The sequence below is a fragment of the Prionailurus viverrinus genome, chromosome A2 (assembly GCF_022837055.1).
Source record: "Prionailurus viverrinus isolate Anna chromosome A2, UM_Priviv_1.0, whole genome shotgun sequence".
NCBI lineage: Eukaryota > Metazoa > Chordata > Mammalia > Carnivora > Felidae > Prionailurus > Prionailurus viverrinus.
The window spans coordinates 162,949,223-162,971,961 of NC_062562.1; the positions used below are offsets into that span (position 1 = coordinate 162,949,223).

Below are 22,739 nucleotides of genomic sequence, written 5' to 3' on the forward strand. Positions count from 1 at the left end.
ACCGTCCCGGGAGACACCCCGGGAGGGCTTCCCGAAATGCCGCGCGAGCCTTCAAGGCTGGAAGAGACCCCGACAACATGTCCATTACAATGGCTGCGGTTCCGTATGTCTGCGCGCGGGTCGCACTCGGGCATCTTCCCCGGGCGCAGGGAGCCCGGGTCGGAAAGGGCCTTGGACATCAGCTAGGGAGGAAGACTAGGCCACCGCTGTCTCTTCGCGCGTGTGACTGCTTTCTCGAGGCCACGCAGCTGAAGCAGCGGTATTAAACTAGTGCTAGGGTTTCCCAGCCACGGTGAAAAGAACGCGCGACTTAGGGCGGACCTGACCCCGCAATCCTAGGGCTTCCGGCCGCGGCCGCCCGCGCCTGCGCACTGGGGGGCGCGGGCCGCCAGCTGGAGGAGCGTACCATCCGCAGGCAGGGGTGGGCGCGCGTCGCTCCCGGAAGTAGCCCCTGCGCGTCCCGGAAGTCGAGCCCCCTACCCCGGCTCCTTTGGGCCTTTGGTGGCTTCCGGGGGCTCCCGCCGCGGCTGGGGGTGAGGCGCGGTGGCCGGTGGGGCGGTGGGCTCGTCGCTGCCGACTGCTGCGGGGCTGTCGGCTGCGGCGGGAGCGGCGCCCGGCTTCGCAGCTTCGCGGGCCTGGTCTCAGCGGGCGGCCAGGCCCCTCCCGGACCCCAGGCCCTAGGTAAGCCGGGGAGGGGGCGTTGCGGTCCCGCTTCACGGACGCGGACGCCGGGGCTGGAGGGTGGGGCGCCTTGCCCAGCCCCTCCCGGCGCGTCGGAAGGCCCCGGGGTCTCCCTCCCTGGCTAGCAGCCCCCTCCCAGTGCCCGGCGCCGAAAGCACGCCCGGTGAGGCTGTCTGTATTGGACAGTGGGTCGTGTCCAGTCTCGCTCTGTGCCAGGGACTGCCCTTAAACAGGCTTCTACATGTTTTAGCTCACGGAACAAGCCTGTGAGGTGGGGGCTGTTATCCCTGTTGTATAGGTGAAAAAACCGAGGCACCCTAGTGCGGGATCATAGGTAGCAGCCAGGATTTCAGCCCACGTATCCTGGCTCCAGACCTCATGCTCTTCAGTCCGTTATGGAAGGCAGCCTCGCAGAACACAGCAACGGGTTCTCCTGGTGTGTAATTTAAAACAGATCTCATCTTTTGTCACTTTGGCATAATGTGAAATCTAACGACACGCGATTATTCTTTAAAACGTCTCGCTTAGGGTTTGCTGGAAGCCAAATTTTCGCGCGTGGTCAAACTCCAAAATGTATAGTAACTTGCTCTACTCTTTTCCTTCCTCCCATTCTTTTTCTCCCCACCTTTCTGTCTCCCCGCAAGTGAGTGGGTGGAGGGTGGGGGATGAGGAATCCAGGACTTGAGGGCCCAGCAAGTGCTTTGAAATGTCCTGGGGTCTGGGATGGATAGACAGCGCAGGAGCTAAGACAGGAGGGGGCTGGTCGGTGGGATTGGGCAGTAAAAACAGAGAGAAAGGTGTGGCATAGTTATGGGATACCCTGGGCAGGCTGAGCTCTGCACGAGGCTCTGGAGTGAGGCAGACACAGAGAAATAGGGAAGTGGTTCCTTGCCTTCTGGGCATGCACATGGGGAAAGGGCTGCTGAGTGCAGTTAGAAGAGAGCCCCCTGATCCATGCAGGCTGCACAGATGTAGGAGACATGCAAGAGACACCTGCCATCTCAGTCTCAGCCAGCAGGTTGCTGCCTCTGGAGACCTATGGCTTCCCCTTGGGAATCTGTAGGCTCCTTGTCATAAACTGCCTCAGTTCCTTCCCCCACCTGCACTCAGGGGCTTGCCTGGCACCGCAGCCATCCGTCTTTCTTTGCTCTCAGAGAAAATAGATTCTTTCTCGTCTCCAAAGATAAACCCGCTCACCGCCTGTGTCCTGCATCCCTTTCCCAAAGAAAGTTCCTGCCATCACTTCTTTCCTGTATATGTATATTCTTTTCTCTCTTCCCACTGCGCCCTTTCTCTGTTTGGAGATGAAGTCAAGCCTTTTATCTCCAAAGCGTGGCCCTTCTTTCGCCACCCCACCTCTGACATGGCAGGCACCTGTGTCCCCCAGTTCTCACTGCACAGCCATGTCTCCGTCTTCGTCCTCTGCAGTGACCTTGACTCTGCCTGGCCTACCTGGAGAGTCTTCTCTTGGCTTTCCTAACTTGGCTTTAGTTTCTTCTGTGTCTGTCTTTGCCTGTCAGTCATTTTGGAAGTCCCCTCCCCTTCTGGCCTCTCTACAGTGTCCGCGTTGCCTGGACAGCCGCCCGCCACTCTCTTCTCCCTCCGGCCCTTTCCTTAGTTTCTGTGGAGGCTTTCACACGGATCTGTACCTTTAGCTCAGACCTTACCTCGTATCTGTCACATGTATTTCTAAAGATTTGCTGCAGAACAACCGCGAATCAGTATATCCAAAAGTGACCTGCATTAGTCAATGGGATCACTAGGGAGTCCCCTCTGTCCCCCAGTGAGCTGTCCAAACTGTCCCCGCAGCCCCAGTCCCTCTGCCACTACCTGCCCGGCCCTCCTCGCCCCCCGTGTGCCGTGCCTGCCTCACATGGCCTCGCTGCGGTGCTCGTGATGCTGCTCAGTGGGTAGCCCAAGGGCCTCTGCGTTGTAGCTGTCCTCTAATGTGCGTTTATCATCTCTCAGGAGAAATGTCACAAGTAACTTCTCACCGATAACCAAAGTACTGGAGTTTTTGAATGGTTTTCCTTTCAAATTTTGCATCTTAGATTCATTTCGATTCGAGTTGGTCCTCCCAGTGTCAGCCTCGTCGTCGTCCTTGTGTGCTTTGGTGGCTTAAGAGAAGGCAGTGTGTTACATCGGCGACTGCACCTGCGCAAGGTCCCAGCTATACTCAGGGAGTCCATCAGGAGTTAAGGATCCTGAAGCAGTAGCTGAAGGTAAGTGACCCCTCGCAGGATGGAGTCCAAAGTCCAGTGTCACAGAATCCTTTTATCTGTAGGTCAGGCCGAGGCCCGGCCTTCACAGCGCGGACACCGCTTGCCGTGGTCTGGTGCCATGAGCCCATTTCCAGGTTGTCTTCTTGTCCTAAGCCTCGGGTGCCAGCCGGGTGCTTCCTCTCCTGTATTTGTGTCTTCAGGGCACAGGGCTGGCTTACGGCAGGTATCCGATGAATTCTTGTTAAGTGGTCCAATGGATCGACCAAAAAAGATGTACTGACGGGACAAGGCACATTGGAGAACAGAACGGGACTGGTGTGAGCCAGGCACAGTCCTAACACACCGGTTTTTTCCTTTTCTCGGCCATCACTGGTGAGCGCAGGTCTGACTCGGGCCAGGTTTCAGTTGCTCGCTCTGAGCTGTCAGTGGTGGTAAAGCCTACAGGCCGCTTCTGGAGGCCTGCTGCCGGCTCTGGTCGTCCGCTCTGCCATCACGCCCCCACTCTGGATTTCCAATTCTACAGCCATGAAATAAGAGCTGAGGTAAGCCCAGTCCGGTTCTGATGTCCCAGAGCACTTCTCCTGGGCCCCGGGATGGTGTCTTACAATTCGCGGCACCTTCGTCCAGCCTGTCCACGGTGCCTCTCCGTGGGGGGGGTCACATATTCGGTGTGGCAGCAGCTGGGTTCTTGGGCAGTGGGCCTGGGGTGATGCCTCTCATCCTTCTGAGGTTTTCCCCGCTGGGAGGGGCTCAGCATCACGTCGCTCACCCTCGTATATGGTCAGAATCTTCCCGGAGCCGCCTTAGTGGGCTTGTCACCTACAAAGGCAGTCCTGCTCTCTCTGGTGATTCTGTTTTTCTTTTTCTCTGTTTCCCCCTCCCCCCCCACCGCCCCCCACATACATGTGCACGAGAGGGGTGGGGGAGAGGGTGGGCACTGGTGGGGGGGAAGGGGGCAAAGGGAGAGAGAGAGAATCTTAAGCAAGCTCCACTCCCAGTGTGGAGCCTGCCTGGTGATTCTTTTTAATGTTTAACATCACTCAGTGTCAGAACGTACTGGTTTTAAATCTTCCTGTCTAATCCGTATCTCATTTCGGCGTGATGAGACTTGAACTTCACTTGCTTTCTGATGTGTGTGGTGAGCTGTTAGGTCACCTTCTGCGAGTCTGTCCTTTGTCTAGAGAGATGCATTCTCGCGCTGGGCTTTTTCTTTCTTTCCTTCCCTTTCCACGTACTTCTCTTCTGACTTCTCTGTGCCTCTTTTCTGGTGTGCCTGGATCTGACTGTGACCCGATCTCTAGGAGAGCGAATGAGGAGAAGGGAGGTAAAGGTCGTGCCTGGGCTTGAGCATCTGGGTAGACACTGTCCCGTTTACGAGTGAGGTGACTATAGGAAGACAGGTGAGCGGGAGCTGGAGAGAGCCATCTGAGCCGGAGAGAGGCTCGCCGTGTCAGTGTGTAAACGCAACCCCAGTTGGGGAGGGTATGTGAACTGAGAATCGAGATCTGGGTGCGAACCCTGGGAAACAGCAGGAAGAAACAGGCGGAGGAAGAGGGACCAGAACTGAGATTGCAGGGGAGGTGCAGGTGGAAGTGTGGTATCCCAGGGCCACGGAAAGGTGGCGTTCCAGACAGAAGACGTGGGCCGGCCCCCACGGGTTGCAAAGAGGTCCATTGGAGGCGGTGCCGAGGGGGACGCTGGTGGCCTTGGCAAGAAGGGTGTTGATGAGCAGTGGGGGCCAGATCCAGAGCATAGAGTCTCTCTAGGACAGAGAGAGGGGAGTGACGGGACACTGGGGGGCACGCGTCACTGACATCAGGGGCTACACTGTTCTGTGCTGCTGTCCTGTGTTCCTGATGCAGGCTGGCTGATTTCTAGAGAAGGAATTTCAGAAGATCTAAGCAAGGCCTCTGGCGGCCTCACCGCCCAGTACCCAGCATCATGACCTGTTTCTGATGCCCTGCCAGGTAACGGGCACAGCCTGGGTGCCTGGGATGCAGAGACATGGGCTCCATGCCTCCTGGCCTGAGCTGACAGCACCTGGCGCCTGCACCTCTGCCAGGGAGACCTGCCTGACTTCTTGGCCAGGTCAGTCCCCTCCTTGGGGACTCACAGCTGCAAGTGGCGGCCCTCTGTTCCTGCACCTCCCTGTTGTGCGGGTCAGTCTCTTACTTCTGTCTCTCCAGCCAAGCTGGAGGCCACGTGCATGCAGGGACCTTGCCGATCTTCTCCGTTATCCACAACAAGGCAGAATCGCCAAGTGCCTGCTGGGTTCTCAATAAACATCGAAAGGAAAAAGAGAACCTCAGTTAGTTTGGCAAAGATGGATGTAGAAACTGCTAACGTACAGAGGGCCCTGGGGATTCTGGTTGAGGGCTGTTCCATTCAGTCTGGAGGAGTGAATGTCAGCCTTCACCAAGGAGGTTGCGGTCTTGAGAGTTTTGTCCCGGGGCTGATTTCCTAGGCTCTCCCTACGCCTCTGTCCTCTGCTCGTTTTTCTCCCCTCTGGCCTTCCCCGCAGAGTCCCCACGGTTGAGTAGGGGAGCTGAGAGCCGTTCTTTTCATCTTGCTTTGCAGCCTGGGCCCATCTCATTTCCCCAAGTTCCCAAGCATGTTGGAAGTGGAAAAAATCGGGAAGCCCCCCAAGAGACATACACCTTCAGGATCAGTGGGGCAGGGGCCATCTATGTGTGCTGCCTCCTCTGTGACCAGACCCAGGAGCCCAGCTGCTTCCTTGGCTTCTCCTAGCTCCAAGTTTAAAACCAGAGCTACCAATACCTCTCACGGACTCGGCTGGGGTGCGGGGGGGCGCCTGCCGGAGACCGAGGTCAAACTTGAGTTTGTAGACATAGGAGAGAGGGCTGTCAGTGGCCACAGCAAGATCGGACTGTCTGCCTCCCCGAAGGGGAGTGAGACGGATCTGCCCCTACGGAGGAAGAGACCTCACCCCCTCCCCAGTTCCTCGTCGGTCCCTTCACCTGACGGAGTTTTCCTGGAGGAGCAGGAGGAAGGCACCCCGGGCCTACTTGTCCACAGTGAGACGAGCGAAGCCTGCTCCCCGGGGAGGCCCGGTCTGCACCCAGCTGCCTCCCGTGAAAAGTGCCAGGCCAGCCCTGGGCGGAGGAAGCCAAAGGGCGACTCTGGCCTCTACAGCCTCAAGTCTGTGCTTGGGCAGGAGCCCCCTGGGCAGCCCGAGAAGAAGGTGTCCAAACAGAAGGCACGAGGGCAGAGGGAGGAGGGGGAGCCGACGGGAAAGAAGTCGAGGGCCCCAGCGCTCAGCTCTGGCCAGTCCCCCTCTCCCCCAGCGCTACACCAGGCAGCCGGGGCGGACAGGCCAGAGGTGGGCCAGCCTGGTGAGAGTGAGAAGGCAAGACGAGCTGACCTCCTCATCGGCCATCTGGCCAGAGAGCTGCGACGCCTCAAGAAATGGAAGAAGAGGCACTTGCTTGCGGCTGTCGGGGACAAGCCACCCTGCCTGAAGAAGCTGGTCAGAACTCTAAAAGCGGAGACCAAGGGCTGGGCTTTTCCCGGGCATTCCCCCGGCCCTGCGGACACCGCGGGTCACAAGGTCGTGTCAGACATCGGACGGTTCTTTACCATTGACTGCAAGGACGTCTGCCACGTCACCTGCACTCTGTGTCATGCCAGCATCAGACTGGGCAAATTTAAGGGGCATTTCCAAACCTCAGGCCTGGTCCGTCACTTGGTGAGTAAGCACGGACTAGAGAGAGACAGAAGGCCAGCCGCCGCCAGCCCGGGGGAGAAGAAGGGCGGGGCCGAGGAGAGAAAGCACAAGGGCCTGCCCGCAAGTCCTGCTGGCCTTGCCCCTGAGGGGCTGCCGTCACCAGGACGCTGCACGGATGCCTCCCCTCTGGTGGATGGTGGCAGGCAGCTGGCGGCGGGCAGGCCTGAGCAGCTGTCACAGGCTCCGCCTCTCTTGCCTCCTTCCTGTAGAGATGACCCTGCCGCCTCCCCGCCGGCAGTCGGGGTGGACCAGGGTGGCACCCATGCCCCCGGCCAGCCCCGAGCACAGGCCTGGACCCGCAGCATCGCGGAGTTGCTCTGCAGCCTGGCTTTGCCGCTGTCCTTTGTGTCATCGCTGCCTTTCAGAAGGTTTATGGCCCAGGTTGACCCTTGCTACCACGTGCCGCCTCCTGCCTTCTTCTGCGGGAGAGCCTTGCCTCTGCTCCGTGAGGCGATCGAGGAGCAGGTGTGTCGGGAGATGCAGTGGGCCAAGGGCAGCTGTGTCCACCTCACCGTGTCCACCGCTGCCCAGGACACGGTTGTGGACTACGTGGCCATCACCGCCCACTGGGGAGCCGTACAGCCGGGCAGTCGGCGGGTGGCGTCGGGGAGCCTGAGAAAGCAGGCCGTGCTGTGGGTTCGGGGCCTGCCCCAGGGGAGCTCTCCGGAGGAGAGGCAGGGGGAGCTGCGGGAGCAGGTGGGCCTGTGGCTCAGCCGCAGCTCCCTGCAGCCAGGCTTCCTGGTGTCGGGCGGCTGCCTCGGCCTGGAGCAGGCAGTGAGGACAGAGGGCTACACCCACCTCCCCTGCTTTGCCCACTGCCTCGACTCCCTGGTGAGGAACTTCCTGCGTCACCATCAGAGCGTCCAGCTCATCCTGGGTACGGTGCGGGCCATCTGCAGCCATTTCCAGGGCTCCGCGGAGGCCCGGCGGCTCCTCGGCCAGCTGCAGCAGCAGCGTGGCCTCCCGGCCCAGCAGCCCTTCTGGGAGCTCTCGGACCACTGGGTGTCCGCCTACTGCTTGCTGGAGTGGCTGGTGAGGCAGCAGCGGCCCTTGCAAGAGTACGAGAGGCGACACCAGCTGGGCAAGGCTGGGACGGCCCTGTCGACTACGTTTTGGAGCCTGACGGACAGTCTGGTCACGCTCCTGCAGCCCTTCTGGGTGGCGGTCCGGGAGGCGAGCGCCGCGCGGGCTTCTTTAAGCCAGGTGCTGCCCCAGCTACGCTACCTGCATATCTTCCTGGAGCAGGTTAACCGGCACTTCGAGGAGCAGGGCGGTGGGGAGGTGGGGGCAGCCGTCCGGCTGGCCAAGGGCTTGGCCCTGCAGCTGTCCACAGACGGCCAGCTCAACGAGCTCTTCCACCGCAAGGAGTTTGTGCTGGCGACCCTCCTGGACCCCCGCTTCAAGGGGAAGATCGAGTCCATCCTGCCCGCGGGGGCCGACATTGACCACTGGAAGCAGGTTCTCGTGTACAAGGTGAAGGAGATCATGGTGTCTGACTACTCCTTGCCTCCCTCACCCTCCCTGCACAGCCCCAAGGCGAGGCGTGCGGGCCCTACCCCGAGCAGCCGAGTCACCAGGAGCCTCGGGGCCGAGGGCAAGGGCCAGAAGGTGCCTGTGCAGGGGGGCGGCGGCTCGGGGTCTCTGCTGCTGGACCAGAGGGAGAAGAGCTTGCTGGAGCAGCTGGAAAGCGTGGGGCTGCTGGCGTCCAAGAGAAGCGGAGCGTCGCTCTCCACCGAGAGCCACTTGGCCAGTGTCATCGTCAAGAAGTACCTGCGTGAGAATGAGACAGTTGGCGCCCAGGAGGACCCGCTGGTTTACTGGGAGAAGAGGCAGGAGGTCTGGCCAGCTCTGGCGAGACTGGCCACTGTCTACCTGTCCTGTCCTCCGACGGGGGCCTTCTCTGGAAGCGTCTGTGCCTCCCTGGACAGCCCTGCCCTTGCAGAGCATAGCGCCCCTCTCCCAGTGGGGACCATTGAACATCTCCTCTTCTTGAAGAGCAACCTGGAGAATTTCCCCGACTACCCTGCCCCTGCCTTCATCTTCCCCAGTGGAGACCTGGCCGACGGGGAGCAGAACAGCGAGGCCGACCTCGTCTGACGCCCTGAAAGTCTGCCTGTGGGAAGTGTGTCCGGCATCAGAGGGGAGGGCAGGATGCTGCACTCTAGGGCATTAGACAGAGGTGGCCAGAGTCCTCCCCCGACCTGTTTGGAGGGAATAGGGACAGGTTCTCGATTCTTGACACATTGCCCTTTTTTTCTTCCCCAGGGTGATGTCATTTCCCATTCATATATTGCTTAATTTGTCTCTAGCGGTTTGTGCATAGAAAAGGTGAACTCTGTCCAAAAGTGACTGTAAGTTGTGCCACACACCTCTGTGGGTGGCACAGGGACCCCGCTGAACACCTGCCATGCGCAGGATCACCGCCACGACAGAGACTCACCCGGTCTCGGATGGCAGTCGTGCTGTGGTAAAGAACCCTGAACTCCACTGGGGATGGGAGGCGATGGGCCGGAGGAAGGGTCTCCGGGCTCACTGGAGCAGCCACGGGACTGTCCACTTGTGCGCTGTGTTAACCGTTTCCCCCTTGGCTGTAGCTGTGTCCTGCCTTGGCTGGCTCCTGGGCACCGTTTGCCAGCCCACTTGCCAGGTAGGTAAACTGAGACTCAGCAGTGGTGATTCGGAACGAGGGAAGGTGGCCTCCTGCAGGAGAGACGAGTGTCCTCTGTGCCTTAGTCATGGTCCCATCCGTGTGACCAAATCCTGTCTGCAGACACATGTTGGACCAGGATAGGAGGACTCGGATTCTGGATGTTCAGGGGTGAGCGTTGCAGGGGGTTGGCGTGGATGAGCCAATTCCCTCAGCAGGGCCCACCCGCTCCAAGCTGCCACCTGTGTGTCAGCTGGGTTTGCACAGCGGGTGGGAGGGCGCTCGGTCGGTCGGGCCCAGACCTGCCTGCTTGAGGCGTGCGGATTTCAGGGAGCATGGGACCGGGGGCAGAGCAGAGGTCTGTGCACTGGAGAGTCAGGGATTCACCTTGGTGACCATGCAGTACTATCACCGGCGGGGGCGTGGGGCGGTGAGCTGGAGGGCCACATGTCTCCTCCCAGGCAGGACTTGGGGGCACAGAAGTCCCGATTTCCAGTTAATGTGCTCTTTGCTCCTCTGTTTCCTCTCCTGCAAAAAGCGTTCTTCCCAGCTGTAACGTGGGGAGCACGTACAGTTCCTCCCTTCCTCCCACCACCGCCCCTACCCGGTCCTCCCGTCCTTTCCCTCCAGAGCAGCCATCTCCGTCTAGACGGTCATCGAGCCAGTTCTCCAGGGCATGGCTCCCTAACCGTCGTGGTCAGTCTGTGGGCTTGCCCCTGCCCGGGGGCCTCATCTCTGAGTCTGGTGGGCGTTGGAACAGTGTCCGTCGCTGGGTCCTTGCACGTCTCCCTCTGGCTGCTCGTCAGTGCCCTCCACTCAGCCTCATAAATGTTGGTGTTCTTTCGACGTCGGCCCGTGACTGCTCCCTTTCTCTGTGCGCCAGGGGCTCCTGACCACATTCACCCCCAAGAGAGCGTGTGGTTGGGAAGCTGTGCGTAATCCCGGACAGAGGCCTGCAGATACTTAAAGAGGTCTGTGTCCTCCAGAAGCCTGGCCCGTGAGCCACACATTCTCCCTGGGCACCTCTGCGGATGACGCTTGAGTCCCTTTAGCCTAGAGCTTCGACTGCCTCCTAGGCCCGATGCACATGGTCACCTCCAGCTGGATGTCTTCTTGCCCCCTCCCTCAGGCTGTCCCATGTGCCCCACATGTCGGGGAAGGGAGCCCCTGCATCCAGTGACGTGGCTAGACCCTTGGAAGCTGTTCTACACGCTTCAGTACTCGCTGCCTTCCGTGAAGCCCTGTCTCTCCAGTGCTTTTATGGCAGGTTCTAGTGTCTGGTGACCCTCTCGCACCCCTCACCCCCATGGGTGACAGTTTTTTTTTTTTTTAATTTTTTTTTTCAACGTTTTTTATTTATTTTTGGGACAGAGAGAGACAGAGCATGAATGGGGGAGGGGCAGAGAGAGAGGGAGACACAGAATTGGAAACAGGCTCCAGGCTCTGAGCTATCAGCCCAGAGCCTGACGCAGGGCTCAAACTCATGGACCGCAAGATCGTGACCTGGCTGAAGTCAGATGCTTAACCGACTGCGCCACCCAGGCGCCCCTGGGTGACAGTTTTAAGTGGGTGCAAAGTTGAACGCGTCTCACTTACAAGCCCCAGCAGACCCCTTTTGAATACAGTGAACCAGACCTCTTAGTGGATGCCTGGAATCGCTTTTGGAAAGAAATGAAGTGGAAATGAAGGGGTGTTGCGGACTGGAAGGAGCTAGGTAAAGCCGTGGGGGAGGCGGATCAGATCTGTTAGCAGCCTCCCCAGCTCCCTGGTGGGGGTGTGGGAGGAATTCTGGGCCCGGTTTCCTTGGAGAGGGAACTAAAAAACTGCATTGATTGTGTAAACACAGACTTGGGACTGGTCAACACCCTGGAACCCAGGTTTTATAAACAGGAGTGAATGGTCCCATGGTTCCTTGCAGGCATTACCCTGCCTGGCCCAGGCCCGGCTAGAGTCTGCAGGGTTGGGAAGCTGCCACTTGGAGCAGAGGTCCCTTCTTGTTTTCTCTCTGCTCAAACCTTGACCCCTCTGTGGCCGGCATTGCCGATGTCCCCCCGCCCAGGCCTCCTCCCTCCTGCGCGTGGTCTTGCACTGGCGCCTAGGCTCATGCTGGCCCACGGCCATTGGTAACTGGAAAGGCCCTCCTTCCCCTGCCTTCCCGGAACCCATGTGCTACCCCGGTCCTTCCGTCCAGGATGGCTTCTTTGCCTGGCCTTCCCCCACTTGCATTCTTAGGAAGTGACGTCATGTTTGCAGGTAGGACCATTCTGTCTGGCACATAGGGATTGGTGCCCTTCCGTTGATGCCGGAGTAAAGAGCTAGTTTGGCGGGCTAGGGTGGAGAGCAATGGCATCAGGACCGGCAGTGCTGCACCTGCTCCCAGGGCCGTCACCGTCCCTTCCTTCCCTTGACCTCAGGCTCCTCATCGGACTGAGAGCTGAGCCTTCAGGCCCCACAGCTGCAACCAGAGGTTACACGTTGGCCTATGCAATCTGGAGACCATTCTGAATGCATTGCTAATGTTTTAAAAAAAACATTGGGTCAGTTAAAAATATTTTTAAAAGGGTGGGGGAGTGCCTGGGTGGCTCGGCCGGTTGCATCCGACTTGGGCTCAGGTCATGACCTCGCGGTTCGTGAGTTCCAGCCCCACATCGGGCTCACTGCTGTCAGCCTGTCAGGCCAGAGCCCGCTTTGGATCTTCTGTCCCCGACTCTCTGCCCCTCCTCCACTTGGATTCTTTCTCAAAAAATGAATAAACGTTAAAAAAATTAAAATAAAAATAAAACATTGAGTCAAGAACATTTTTGAGAAAACGAAGCAAGGCCTATCGTGCTGTCTTGCGTCTGCATATGGAAGGAAACAAAACAGATTGTTGGTGGTGGTGACCTATAATCTATTCAAAAGCTAAAATAGTTAAAAAGAAACACCTCAGAATTCATAAAGATAGATCATAAAGAGCGGTTGCCAAAAAAGGAAAATTTGCCTCCCGGTGCAGATACGGAAAAGGGGAAGAATCTGAATTCCGTCCGCTATGGCCGTAACTGCTCGAGCCTCGTCAGGGCCCCCTGCTTAGGTGGGGGCCTGCGCCTGGCCCGCCTCCCTCAGAGGGGCTCTGTGGCCTCAGGTCTTGCTGGGCCAGCTCGCTTTCTGCCTCAGTGGCAGGGGCTGGGCGGTACTTGGTGCCGTCGACAGCTGCGGACTCAGGACGCTCAGGAGAGGCCTGCTCACTGTTTGCTTGTCTCTCCTCAGGAGCCTCCGGCCCTTGAGCAGCGGTGCTGGAAACAGGCCTCTGGCCCTGGCCCAGGCGGACTCGAGGGTGCCTTTTCCTGGGCGCGCGGTCACCTGACCCCTCCCGGCACCCACGTCCCTGTGACAGGACCAGGGCCTGGGCCGCCTGGACGGACCGCGTCTGATGGAGCCCCAGGCTGAGAAGCCAGGAGAGGCGGACGGGGCGCGCGTCACACCGCAGCTGCTCAAGTCGCGCTCGGGTGAGTTCGCCCTGGAGTCCATCCTGCTGCTGAAGCTTCGGGGTCTGGGGCTGGTGGACCTGGGCTGCCTGGGGGAGTGCCTGGCTCTCGAGTGGCTGGACCTGTCCGGCAACGCGCTCACCCAGCTGGGCCCGCTGGCCTCCTTGCGCCGGCTGGTGGTGCTCAATGTCTCCGGCAACCGGCTGACGGGGCTGGAGCCGCTGGCCGCCTGCGAGAACCTGCAGAGTCTCAATGCCGCGGGCAACCTGCTGGCCACCCCTGGGCAGCTGCAGTGTCTGGCCGGCCTGCGGGGCCTCGAGTGCCTGAGGCTCCGGGACCCCTTGGCCCGACTCGGCAACCCGCTGTGCGCCAGCCCCTCTTACTCCACGCTGGTCCGAGAGCTGCTGCCCGGCCTGAAGGTCATCGATGGCGAGCGCGTGACCGGGCGTGGCAGTGAGTTCTACCAGCTGTGCCGGGACCTGGACAGTTCCTTGCGCCCCGGCTCCAGCCCGGGCCCGAGAGCTGCTGAGGCGCAGCCCTGGGTAGAGCCAGGGTACTGGGAGTCGTGGCCCCCCCGGAGCAGCTCCATCCTGGAGGAGGCGTGCCGGCAGTTCCGGGACACGCTGCAGGAGTGCCACGAGCTGGACCGCCAGGCCAGCGACAGCCTGGCCCGGGCTGAGCAAGCGCTTGGCCCCGCGGCCACCGCCTCGTCCTTTGTGTTTTGAATATGCCCCTGGCCCGTGACAGCTGGGCACGGGACCCTAGGGTTGGCACGCTGTGGCCCGGCTGCCCATGTCTCCTCTCCTGCCTTGGTACTCGCCTGTGCGCTTTAATCACGCTGGCCACCGGGCCGCAAGTTGGGCTCTTTGTTTACCTGTGTTCCTAAGAGCAGCCCCTCCCTCCTACCCCCACCTCAAGGAAGATCCCATACTGTCCCTCCACGCACTTCAAGGACACACCACCTCCGCGGCCTCTAGCATGGGTGAGGACCGTCCTCGAGCGGCTGGTGGCGTGAGGCTGTCTGCCACCTGCGCTGTGCAGCTGGGGAGGAGGCTGCGTGCTGAGCCGCGTCCTCGGCCGCTGCCACCGTGGCTGCGCGGGTCTGAGACTTAAGGGAAGAAAGGCGCTTTTTCCTAAGGTTAAAGGTAAGAAAGGCAGGGCGCGCTCGTCTGCTGTCCCGGCCAGTCCTGGGGAGAGGACGCGGCAGAGCACCGAAGCTGGCGTCCTCCACCCTGCAAAGCTGCCTGTTCAGAGGACCCTCTGCTGTGGTCCCCCCTGTCCCGTGGGACCCTGGAGCCTTCGCTGCCCATCCTCACCCTCACTGATCCCTATTAAATCTTTCTGTTGGCGGAAGCATCGCTGCCTGTCATTCATGCATGAGTTTCGTTTTCCCCAGCACAGACGGGAAGTCTCCTGTCCCTCCTGTAAGACCTCGCTCCCACAGTTGAGCCGAGAAGGAGGCCATACAAGAGGAGGAGAGCACGAATCTGGGAGAGCGGTTTTATTAGCTCGGGGATAATGGGATCGTCCTCCCTGGGCGCGGGGATGGGAGGTGGGTCTTTCACTGGTTACCTCCTGCTGTCCGGGAAGCGGGACAAAATTCTAGAGGAAAGGAAAGAGAAGCTAAGATTTGGGTGTGAGGGAGGCTGTTTGGGTCGGTCCAAGCTTTTTTCCCAGGCTCTGAATCCTTACCCCTTCCCCCCCCATCCCCGCTGCCTCCCTGGGCCCCACCCTGGCCCAGCTGTCCCGGCTCCGCCCAGTCCCCCTTGTCCTGGCCACCTACCAGCAGGCCTCAGCTGGGGGGCAGGGCCTTGAAGAAGGCAAATTGTCCCGGGAAGTAGTAGCTGTGGGGGTCCTCTCCTGCACGCTCCACCCTGCTGCACTGCTCCTCGTGCTGTTCCTCAGGCTCCTGCCAGCGCCAGCAGCGGCTCAGGCCCATGGCTGTCCCTGCTGTCCCCGCAGCGGCGCCCCGGGGAGGGTGGCGCCCGCCTCCACATCCCTTAAGGAATAGCGGGGCCAGGCCCAGAGCCCCTCCCCACCCTCCTTCACAACCTCCTCACCCCTTCCTCACCTTCCCCCCCTTGCCATCCTCCTCCCCGCTCCTCTCCACCTCCTCCTCTGCCCACTCTTACCCGTTGGACCTGCGTGAGTATGGGGCAGTGGACCATCCGGCCTAGGACTTTGTCTGCAGAGTTCAGCTTGATGCAGGCCAGGCATTTCCGCTTCCTCTGGGGAGGGGAGCATGGGGCCGGGGGAGGAGAGAGGTCAGGGCAGTCCTGTGGCCCCGGTGGGGTGGAAACTGGGGGCTGCGTGCCGTGGGGATGGGTGCTCCCAGCAGGCTGTAGGGCGGAGAGGCGAGGGGTCCTGCGGGCCAGGCCCACCCCAGGACGGGGAGATCTCACAAGTCGGGCCCATCCTGCAGCTCTCAAGCTAATGGTGTGTGTGCAGGCAGGACTCCTTCCCCAGATGGACTCTCCCCACCGGACTTTGACCAGAGCCACTCTACTGATATATTAATTTGTATTTTCTTCTGGGATTTGATTTGAATACAAGGGTCATGACATAAAAGTCTGGAAAAAGTCACTGGTAGAATCCAGTCCCTCCCTTAACAGACGGAGGGAACTAAGACCTTCAAGGAGCTGACAGTCACAGGCTGGTGATTGGGAGGGCCAGAACTAGCACTGGATCTCCCAGATCATGGCACTCCCCGCCTGGGGACTCCCCCGTGGCAAGGGCTGTGCCCCCCAAGTGACAGAATACAGTTAAGCCCTGTTACGAATCAGTCCAGGCTGGGCTGTGTCTACTTGAAGACTCACGAAAGTGGGGAGTTCACCGGGCCTGGGATGGGGACCCGGCAAACCCCATTCCGTGGGCCTCTTCCACCAGTGACTGGAAGCCGGAGAGAGGAGCTCGGACAGGAGGAGGACTCTCCCTGAAGAACATCTGTCCTCTCTGCTCCTGCCTGTCCCGGCCCTGGCCACCCACAGTGCCATGACCCGGGGCCCACACAGCCAGGTCGGCCTCTAGGGAGGCTGCCCCAACCTCGGCTTTTTGCTGGACCCCGATGACATATGCTCGCACCGAGTGAATGCCCCCATCTCTCTCTCTCTCTCTCTCTCTCACACACACACACAGGCCTTCACTCACCCCATTGGGCTTGACTTTGCACTCAGCTTTTTTCCAGTCTTTCTTCCGGCAGCTCGTCTGCTGGAGCTTAAATTCCAGCCTCACAAAGGTCCCTGCAGGGAAGAACTGCCGACAGACAAAGGCCAGCAGCCGGCTGAGTGGCCCAGCAGTCCCTAGATGTGATCTGCCCCTCCTCCCCTGCGTGAAACAGCACATCTGAGAAGGCGGCTGGGATGCCGGCGCCTCTGGAGAACTGGGTGCTCAAGCCCAAGCACTTCTGCACCTGCTTCCTGCCCCCTCCCTTCCCCTCCCCAGGCAGTGCCGCTAACCGTGTCTGTGGCACTGTCCACGCCAATCTCCTTGAAGGCCCACTGAACAGGCGGGTGCTTGTGGAATTCTTCCAGGGCCACCTGCAGGCCCCGCTGCTGGGCCGCCGTGAGCTCCGCTCTGCCCAGGCCCACCATGCCCAGCCACAGGGCCACGGGGATCAGCAGCTGCCACATGGCTTCACCTCTGTCACCCTGGCCTTGCAGAGAGTGTGTTCAGCCAGAGGAGCCACCAACCCCGGGCCCTGCAGCTGGTGGGGGAGGCAGAGGTGGAGGGGCAGGAAGTGGCCCTCTTGTCCAGACTCCCCTGGTATTCCCCTCGTCCTTGCTCCCCTCTCCACCCCACCCCCCACTTTGCCCTGGATCCAGCTCAGCCCACAGTTGGCCTTGTCCGGCTAGATGCTGAGCTGGCTTTTGTCCTCAGGCCAAGAGCCTGGGAAGCCCTCCTGTCTCCCACTACCACGGTTCTGCCTCACTGTTTCCTAAAGCATTTTTTCTCTCCCCGTGTGTCTCCAGTCCCCTTTCCTGCCTGCTGCCCCAGAGCTCCTCTCTGCTTCCCCCACCTCAGCCTCTCCAGGTCCGCTTCTGCCCCAGCACGCCCGAGCCTGCTGGCTCCCTTGTAGTCCTGGGAGCCCTGGCCCTGGCACCCCCTCGGGCCCCCAAGGCTAACTCAAGGGGGAGGGGCAGGACACTGAAGGAGGCCAGCTGGAGGCAGAATATTTTTGGGAGGACGTAAACACAAGGGAGGGGCCCAGAGCAGGGTGGGAACCCGGAGGATGCTTAACCCTCCCTGTGCTGGGGCTGCCTGTGGCCATTGGCCCTACGTAGCCCTGATCCCCGAAACCAAACCGGGGTCTCAGCTCCACCCTACCATGGCTTTCTTCTTTAGGCAGAAATCTCCTTTAACTTCTTTTCTGGGGCCTTCCCCCACCACCCCTTTCCCAGCCCTTCTGATCCCCCCAGCCCACCCCAGCCCACCCCAGCCCATGACTGGGGTTGCCTGAGGCATGGACCCACCCCCAGAACTCCGGTGTACTGGCGGTCTTAGAACCAGAAGGTTACAGATGTGGAAACAGAAGCCCCCTCGGTGAAAGATACCAGGGTGTTGCCTTATAGCAAAGGCTCATGGACGGACAGATGGACAGTTGGGTTGACGGATCTCACCCTTGGAGCTGCTCCCTGTGTCCCCTCCTTTCACCTAGCTGCCTCTGGGGCCCTCTCCCCTCCTCACCTCCTCTCTGCTTCAGGGCCTCTGCTGCCCTTCTGGCCGACTGTGGCAAGCCTGTCAGCCTCTTCCTGCCCCCCACCCTCCAATCCGGTTCGGGCCCCCATCTCCTCCCACACCCCCCTCCAGCTCCCAGCCCTCCCAAGGCTCCTCCCCACCCCGTTAGGATAGGCAGCCAGCCCTGGAGACCTCCCACCTCCCATCCACCCTCCCGCTTCCCCGCCCTGACTTGCCGCCTGACCTTCACCCCAACCCTGGCCAATCCACCCTCCCCTCCACTTCCCCTTGGCTGAGGAGTCCAAGCATTCAGCGGTCTTGGCCCGGCTTCTCCATGGAATATGGGACTGCCCGGCCCCCTGTCCTGCCTCTGTAGGGCTGCCCTCTTCTTCAGCCCCTCCTGGGTGACCAGTCCCCAGCATCCTCAGACCCACATTTCAGGAAAGCCTTCCCACAAATACAGACATCCTTAAACCCGATGAGGCCTCAGGAGTCATTCGACCCCTCCCCCTGCCTCCGAGGCCACACGGAGAGAGAGGAGTATGGTGTCCAGTGAGTTACCACCAGCAAACATGTTCAGTCTTGATCCTGCGTGTCTCATCCTTGGTGCTGATAGATTCAGAGGTCTCGTGCGAGCCCGCAGGCACCTCGGAACGGTGTGATGGAATTCACCAGGCTAGTGTGGGACGAGGGGGAAACTGTCCAAATACCACTCAGCCGCCATGCATCCTGAGCAAATAGGAACCAGCTCTGGGACCTGGTGGGCCGGGGACCAGCACTGGCGTTTCTCTGGCTCCAGGCCCTAGGCTAATTACCCCAAACAGAGGGTCTCATTTACCCTCCCCCCAAATCCCCGGAACTTCTGCTTCCTTCTCTGCAAGGTGGCCGTCAGAAACTCCACGCTACGGGCTTGTTTTGAGGATTAAATGAGGACATACGTGGAAAGTGACTGATGGCCCAGGGTTTGGCACAAGTTTCCTCCCCTTCCCTATTCACTCCTGCTGTGCTTCTCCACAGGGAGCTGACAGCTTCCTTTGCCATGTGCTCTGGGGGTACCAGAAAGACCCTTGGCTTCTGGTAGCTCAGTTACCACGGCTCCTTCCCAGCCGGCTTGTAGAACAGGTTCTGTGTCTCAACCATGGTTGTCTCCTTCCCGGCTTCTTTCTCCTTGTGAATTTATATCTTTTTATTCATTTACCATCGTTTTGATGGAGTTTTGGAAGGGAGTAGGGATAAACACATGTGTGATCCACCATGTTTAATCAGAGTTCATGAACTATTTTTATTTATACACACTATATACAATGTACTTTATATATGTGTGTGTGTATATATATATATAGAGAGAGAGAGAGAGAGCGAGAGTTATGGGCTAAATTGTGTTCCCCTAAAATTCATATGTTGAAGTCTTAACCCCAAGTACTTCATAATGTGACTGTATTTGGAGTTTGGACTTTAAAGAGGTAATTAAAGTAAAACAAGGTCATGGGGGGGGGCGGGGGACACCAATCCAGTATGACTGGTGTCCTTATAAGAAAAGATTAGGACACAGAAGGAGGGCCACGTGAAGACACAGGGAGAAGACAGCCATCTACAAGCCAAGTAGAGGAGCTGCAGAAGAACCAACCATGTGGACACCTTGACCTCGGACTTTTGGCCACAAGAATTGTGATCATAACTTTCTACTCTTTGAACCACCCGGTGTGTGTGTTACAGCAGCCCTAGCAAACCTACACACACACGTACAGAAGAAATCCTTTCCTAAGACTTGGTACTATGCACTCAACCCGATTATTAGAAAAGCCACGTCTTTGTCTATACGACACAATAATCAGTGATCCAAAGAATGAGGCTAGGATGGCTAATACTAGGCTGAAAAAGAATCAAAATTAACTTTTTAAGAATAAAAATATGGGAGGGGCGCCTGGGTGGCGCAGTCGGTTAAGCGTCCGACTTCAGCCAGGTCACGATCTCGAGGTCCGTGAGTTCGAGCCCCGCGAGTTCGAGCCCCGCGTCAGGCTCTGGGCTGATGGCTCAGAGCCTGGAGCCTGTTTCCAATTCTGTGTCTCCCTCTCTCTCTGCCCCTCCCCCGTTCATGCTCTGTCTCTCTCTGTCCCAAAAATAAATAAACGTTAAAAAAAAAAAAAAAGAATAAACATATGGGAGCGCCTGGGTAGCTCAGTCGGTTAAGCATCCAACTCCTGATTTCAGCTCAGGTCACGACCTCACAATTCATGAGTTCGAGCCCCGCATGAGGCTCCATGCACTGACAGTGCGGAACGGAGCCTTCTTGGCTACTCTGTCTCTTCCTCTCTCTGCCCCTCCCCTGCTTTCTCTCGTTCTCTCTCTCTCTCAAAATAAATAAGTAAACTTAAAAAAGAAAAACATTAAAACAAAAGAATCAACATGTGAATCTTGTATTTTATCTGGAAAAAATATTTAAGAGATCGGGATGACATTTTTAATGTTTTAACGTGGCAGGAAATGAAACTTGGATTTTAATCAGTGGAAGTACCTTAATATTAATATGCCATTAACATTTTATAATTTATAATTACTCTTTCAAGAAAATTCAGCAAACTAATACAAGGAATTTGCACCTTTATGGAGTACATTTAAAGAGTCAGCTTCATGATGCAAAATTATTTTTCTAAATCAAAGTGGTCAGAAGGCAAATACCAAGCTGAATATCCAACAGACCTCATGGAGTCCATTAAACCTCACGCAGGGATCCACCACTAGATGGAGATGGTGAGCACAAGCTAGGTCCTTTACCCCTCGCCAGTTCTCTGCCAATTTTTTCTTTAAAAAAAAAAAATAATTTTTTTAATGTTTATTTATTTCTGAGACAGAGACAGAGCATGAGTGGAGAAGGGGCAGGGAGAGAGGGAGACACAGAATCCGAAGCAGGTTCCAGGCTCCTAGCTGTCAGTGCAGAGCCTGATGCGGGGCTCGAACTCATGAACCACCTGAGCCCAAGTCGGTGGCTCAGCCGACTGAGCCACCCAGGTGCCCCTCTACCAATTTTTTCAAATAATAGGCTGTAGAATTATTTTTCTTACATACTTGCGGTAGCCTATGGTCACTTTTTGATTTATGGTTTGACTGTAAGAAGTGTTTTTAGCTCCATCTGACCCATAACTCATGCCAATCTGTTACAATGATTTTTGTCTACCCTGCACACATTTGTTAGAACTGTGAACCAGGGCAGGCACAGATAATAAACAGCGTCTCCACCAGTGGAAGGTTCTTAGAGCAGTTTAGAAGCTATGAAACTAAATACTTTCCAAATGTTCTTTTTAAAATTGGTTGTATTTTGTATAATGTGGTTGAATGTAGTAATTTAATGGAATGTTACTGTGTAGCAGTTAATGATGTTACATTGTAATTTTTTTTAAAAAAATTAATGTTTACTTATTTTTGAGAGAGAGATAGAGACAGAGCGTGAGCCTGGGAGGGGCAGAGAAAGAGGGAAACACAGAATCCGAAGCAGGCTCCAGGCCCTGAGCTGTTAGCACAGAGCCCAACTCGGGGCTCTAACCCATGAAGTGTGAGATTGCGACCTGAGCGGAAGTGGGATGCTCAACCGGCTGAGCCACCCGGGCGCCCGTACTATTGTAATTCCTAATAACGTCCTCAAAACAAACCTTCTTAAGTCTCGTTTAGAGGAGACTCTTCTCATGTTTTAAGACAGCTGAGGCAAACCACTTCTGAGAACATTTGAGGTCTCATTGGCCAGTTCTGAAGGCATCGAATTTAACTGTGACCCAGATTTGGTCTTGGAACGGAGGAGAAAGGCTCTGAGTTGAAACCAGGCTTTATGTTCTGACTTGCCACGTGGATTTGTTTGAGAGGAGTCTGGGTGGGAATGAGCTCAGGTCGGAGGTAGCACTTTCGGTATTTGGTGAACACGCAGAGTGGTGCGTGCCCCTTGCAGGAAGGAAACACTTGCACATACACCTGCTTCTGCTGAACTGCAAAGGCTTCACAGAGATTCTATTTAGAATTTCCTTGTGTTTCTAAATCAAGCTTGGCTTTTAGTAGATTTTTAAACCACGAATGGATACCCACAGGCTTCCAAATCCACCTTTTGAATTAAGTTGAAGAAGACACAGCCCGATGCCAGTCGGGAGTAGAAATAGACCCGGCATCATCCTAATAGAGGTGATCTGACCTGGAAAGGGTAAAAATGGAGATCTCCAGGGAAAGTCAAGTACCTCCTCTCTTGGCTCAGACGCCAAAATGCTTTGTTGCCACTCTTCCTGGCAGCGTGTGGTCCTGAGAGCAAATCACCAAGCGGCTGGTAAACGTGGTCCCCAGGACGTCAGGTGTCCTCCTCCCACTGAGCATCGGTTCCCCTCAGAGCCAGAGGCTCCTCAAAGGTTCTCGCATTCCTGTCATTCTAGAATAATGTTCTGGGTAAAAGAATATGTCTGAGGCACTGCTACCTACAGTCAGAGTCCTTCAAGGGGGAGAATTACAGACCCAAGTTTTCTCCTAAGTGTCTTCTTTTTTGCCTCCCTCACATATTGATTGGAGTTTTCCTACGAGGAAAAGTGGTATTTTTCTCTCAGAGTTCTGTGAGACTCCTATCATCTGCTTCACAAGCAGTGGCCAAGGCGGGGAGAGTTTGAAGTTTGCTGGTAATGCTGCCTCCACACCTGTGTGTTCTAATCCAATTCACTCAGCATGGGCTGGAGCTCTTCTGTTTTCTCAGTCATTTGGCCCACAGCACTTACTGAGTTCCTACCATGAACCTGAAGCCTTTCTAGAGGCTGGCTACAGTAGACAAGACAGGCCAGATCCTTGCTTTCTAAGTGAGTACATATCTAAACGGTTTCCCGTGGGTGACGAGAGCAATGCAGAACAGTAAAGCCGAATAGGGCAGCTAGCAGGTGATGGGGTAGGAGCCGGTGGGGAGCTGATAAAGACCCTCTGATCCCTGCTCAGGTCCCAGTGGCTGGAGTCTAGGAATGTTACCTTATATGGCAAAGGGGGCTGCAGATGTGAGTAGGCTAAGAATTTCGAGATGGGGAGATTATGTTGGGGAGCGATAATTAACAACAAAATCTCCTACCAACCCGGCAAAAACTCTCCTCAAAGGCAGAAGAGAAAGAAAACAGTTTCTCGAATAAACAAGAAACCAGGAAGAGATGTACATTACAGGCAGTCCGCTAAGAGATCGGGAAAACAGAGATCTCACCCTGTTACACAGCCCAGCAGATGCACACACACACGCACGCACACACACACACACACACACACACACTCTCACTCACTCACTCAAGATAAAGTGTAACTAGTCC

General features: G+C 57.3%; 2 protein-coding genes across 22 annotated transcripts; one reads left to right on the forward strand and one right to left on the reverse strand.

Moving 5' to 3' along the window:
* The first annotated feature begins 387 nt into the window (after positions 1-387).
* LRRC61 (leucine rich repeat containing 61) lies at positions 388-14,112 on the forward strand. 15 transcript variants are annotated; one of them, XR_007149784.1, is made up of 7 exons: positions 388-681; positions 2,733-2,903; positions 3,286-3,445; positions 4,766-4,991; positions 5,481-9,115; positions 9,243-9,295; positions 12,542-12,705. XR_007149784.1 is itself a non-coding variant. In XM_047847597.1 (5 exons), the coding sequence occupies exon 5, from the start codon at positions 5,515-5,517 to the stop codon at positions 8,743-8,745; it is 3,231 nt and encodes a 1,076-aa protein (XP_047703553.1). In that variant the 5' UTR covers positions 388-681; positions 2,733-2,903; positions 3,286-3,445; positions 4,766-4,991; positions 5,481-5,514; the 3' UTR covers positions 8,746-10,726. The 15 variants fall into 15 exon arrangements, 11 of the variants coding, with proteins under 11 accessions (XP_047703553.1, XP_047703570.1, XP_047703581.1 ...); XR_007149781.1 differs by having other exon boundaries at positions 5,481-10,266; XR_007149782.1 differs by having other exon boundaries at positions 5,481-9,295.
* Positions 14,113-14,245: 133 nt separating this feature from the next.
* On the reverse strand, positions 14,246-17,537 carry RARRES2 (retinoic acid receptor responder 2). Of its 7 annotated transcripts, none has more exons than XM_047847894.1 (6): positions 17,443-17,537; positions 16,215-16,462; positions 15,907-16,083; positions 14,892-15,098; positions 14,543-14,668; positions 14,246-14,361 (listed from the first exon to the last, which is right to left on the reverse strand). In XM_047847894.1, the coding sequence occupies exons 2-5, from the start codon at positions 16,386-16,388 to the stop codon at positions 14,552-14,554; spliced, it is 675 nt and encodes a 224-aa protein (XP_047703850.1). In that variant the 5' UTR covers positions 16,389-16,462; positions 17,443-17,537; the 3' UTR covers positions 14,246-14,361; positions 14,543-14,551. The 7 variants fall into 7 exon arrangements, with proteins under 7 accessions (XP_047703850.1, XP_047703859.1, XP_047703869.1 ...); XM_047847903.1 differs by having other exon boundaries at positions 17,376-17,491; XM_047847913.1 differs by lacking the exon at positions 17,443-17,537 and adding an exon at positions 17,229-17,369.
* Between the last annotated feature and the right edge of the window lie 5,202 nt (positions 17,538-22,739).

Coding starts and splice junctions, on each gene's coding strand:
- LRRC61 (XM_047847597.1), top strand. CDS start 5,515: ATGTTGGAAGTGGAAAAAATCGGGAAGCCCCCCAAGAGACATACACCT.
- RARRES2 (XM_047847894.1), bottom strand. CDS start 16,388: ATGTGGCAGCTGCTGATCCCCGTGGCCCTGTGGCTGGGCATGGTGGGC. Junction 16,084..16,214: donor TGGACAGTGCCACAGACACG/GTTAGCGGCACT, acceptor TGTTTCACGCAG/GGGAGGAGGGGCAGATCACA. Junction 15,099..15,906: donor GCAAAGTCAAGCCCAATGGG/GTGAGTGAAGGC, acceptor TCCGCCCTACAG/CCTGCTGGGAGCACCCATCC.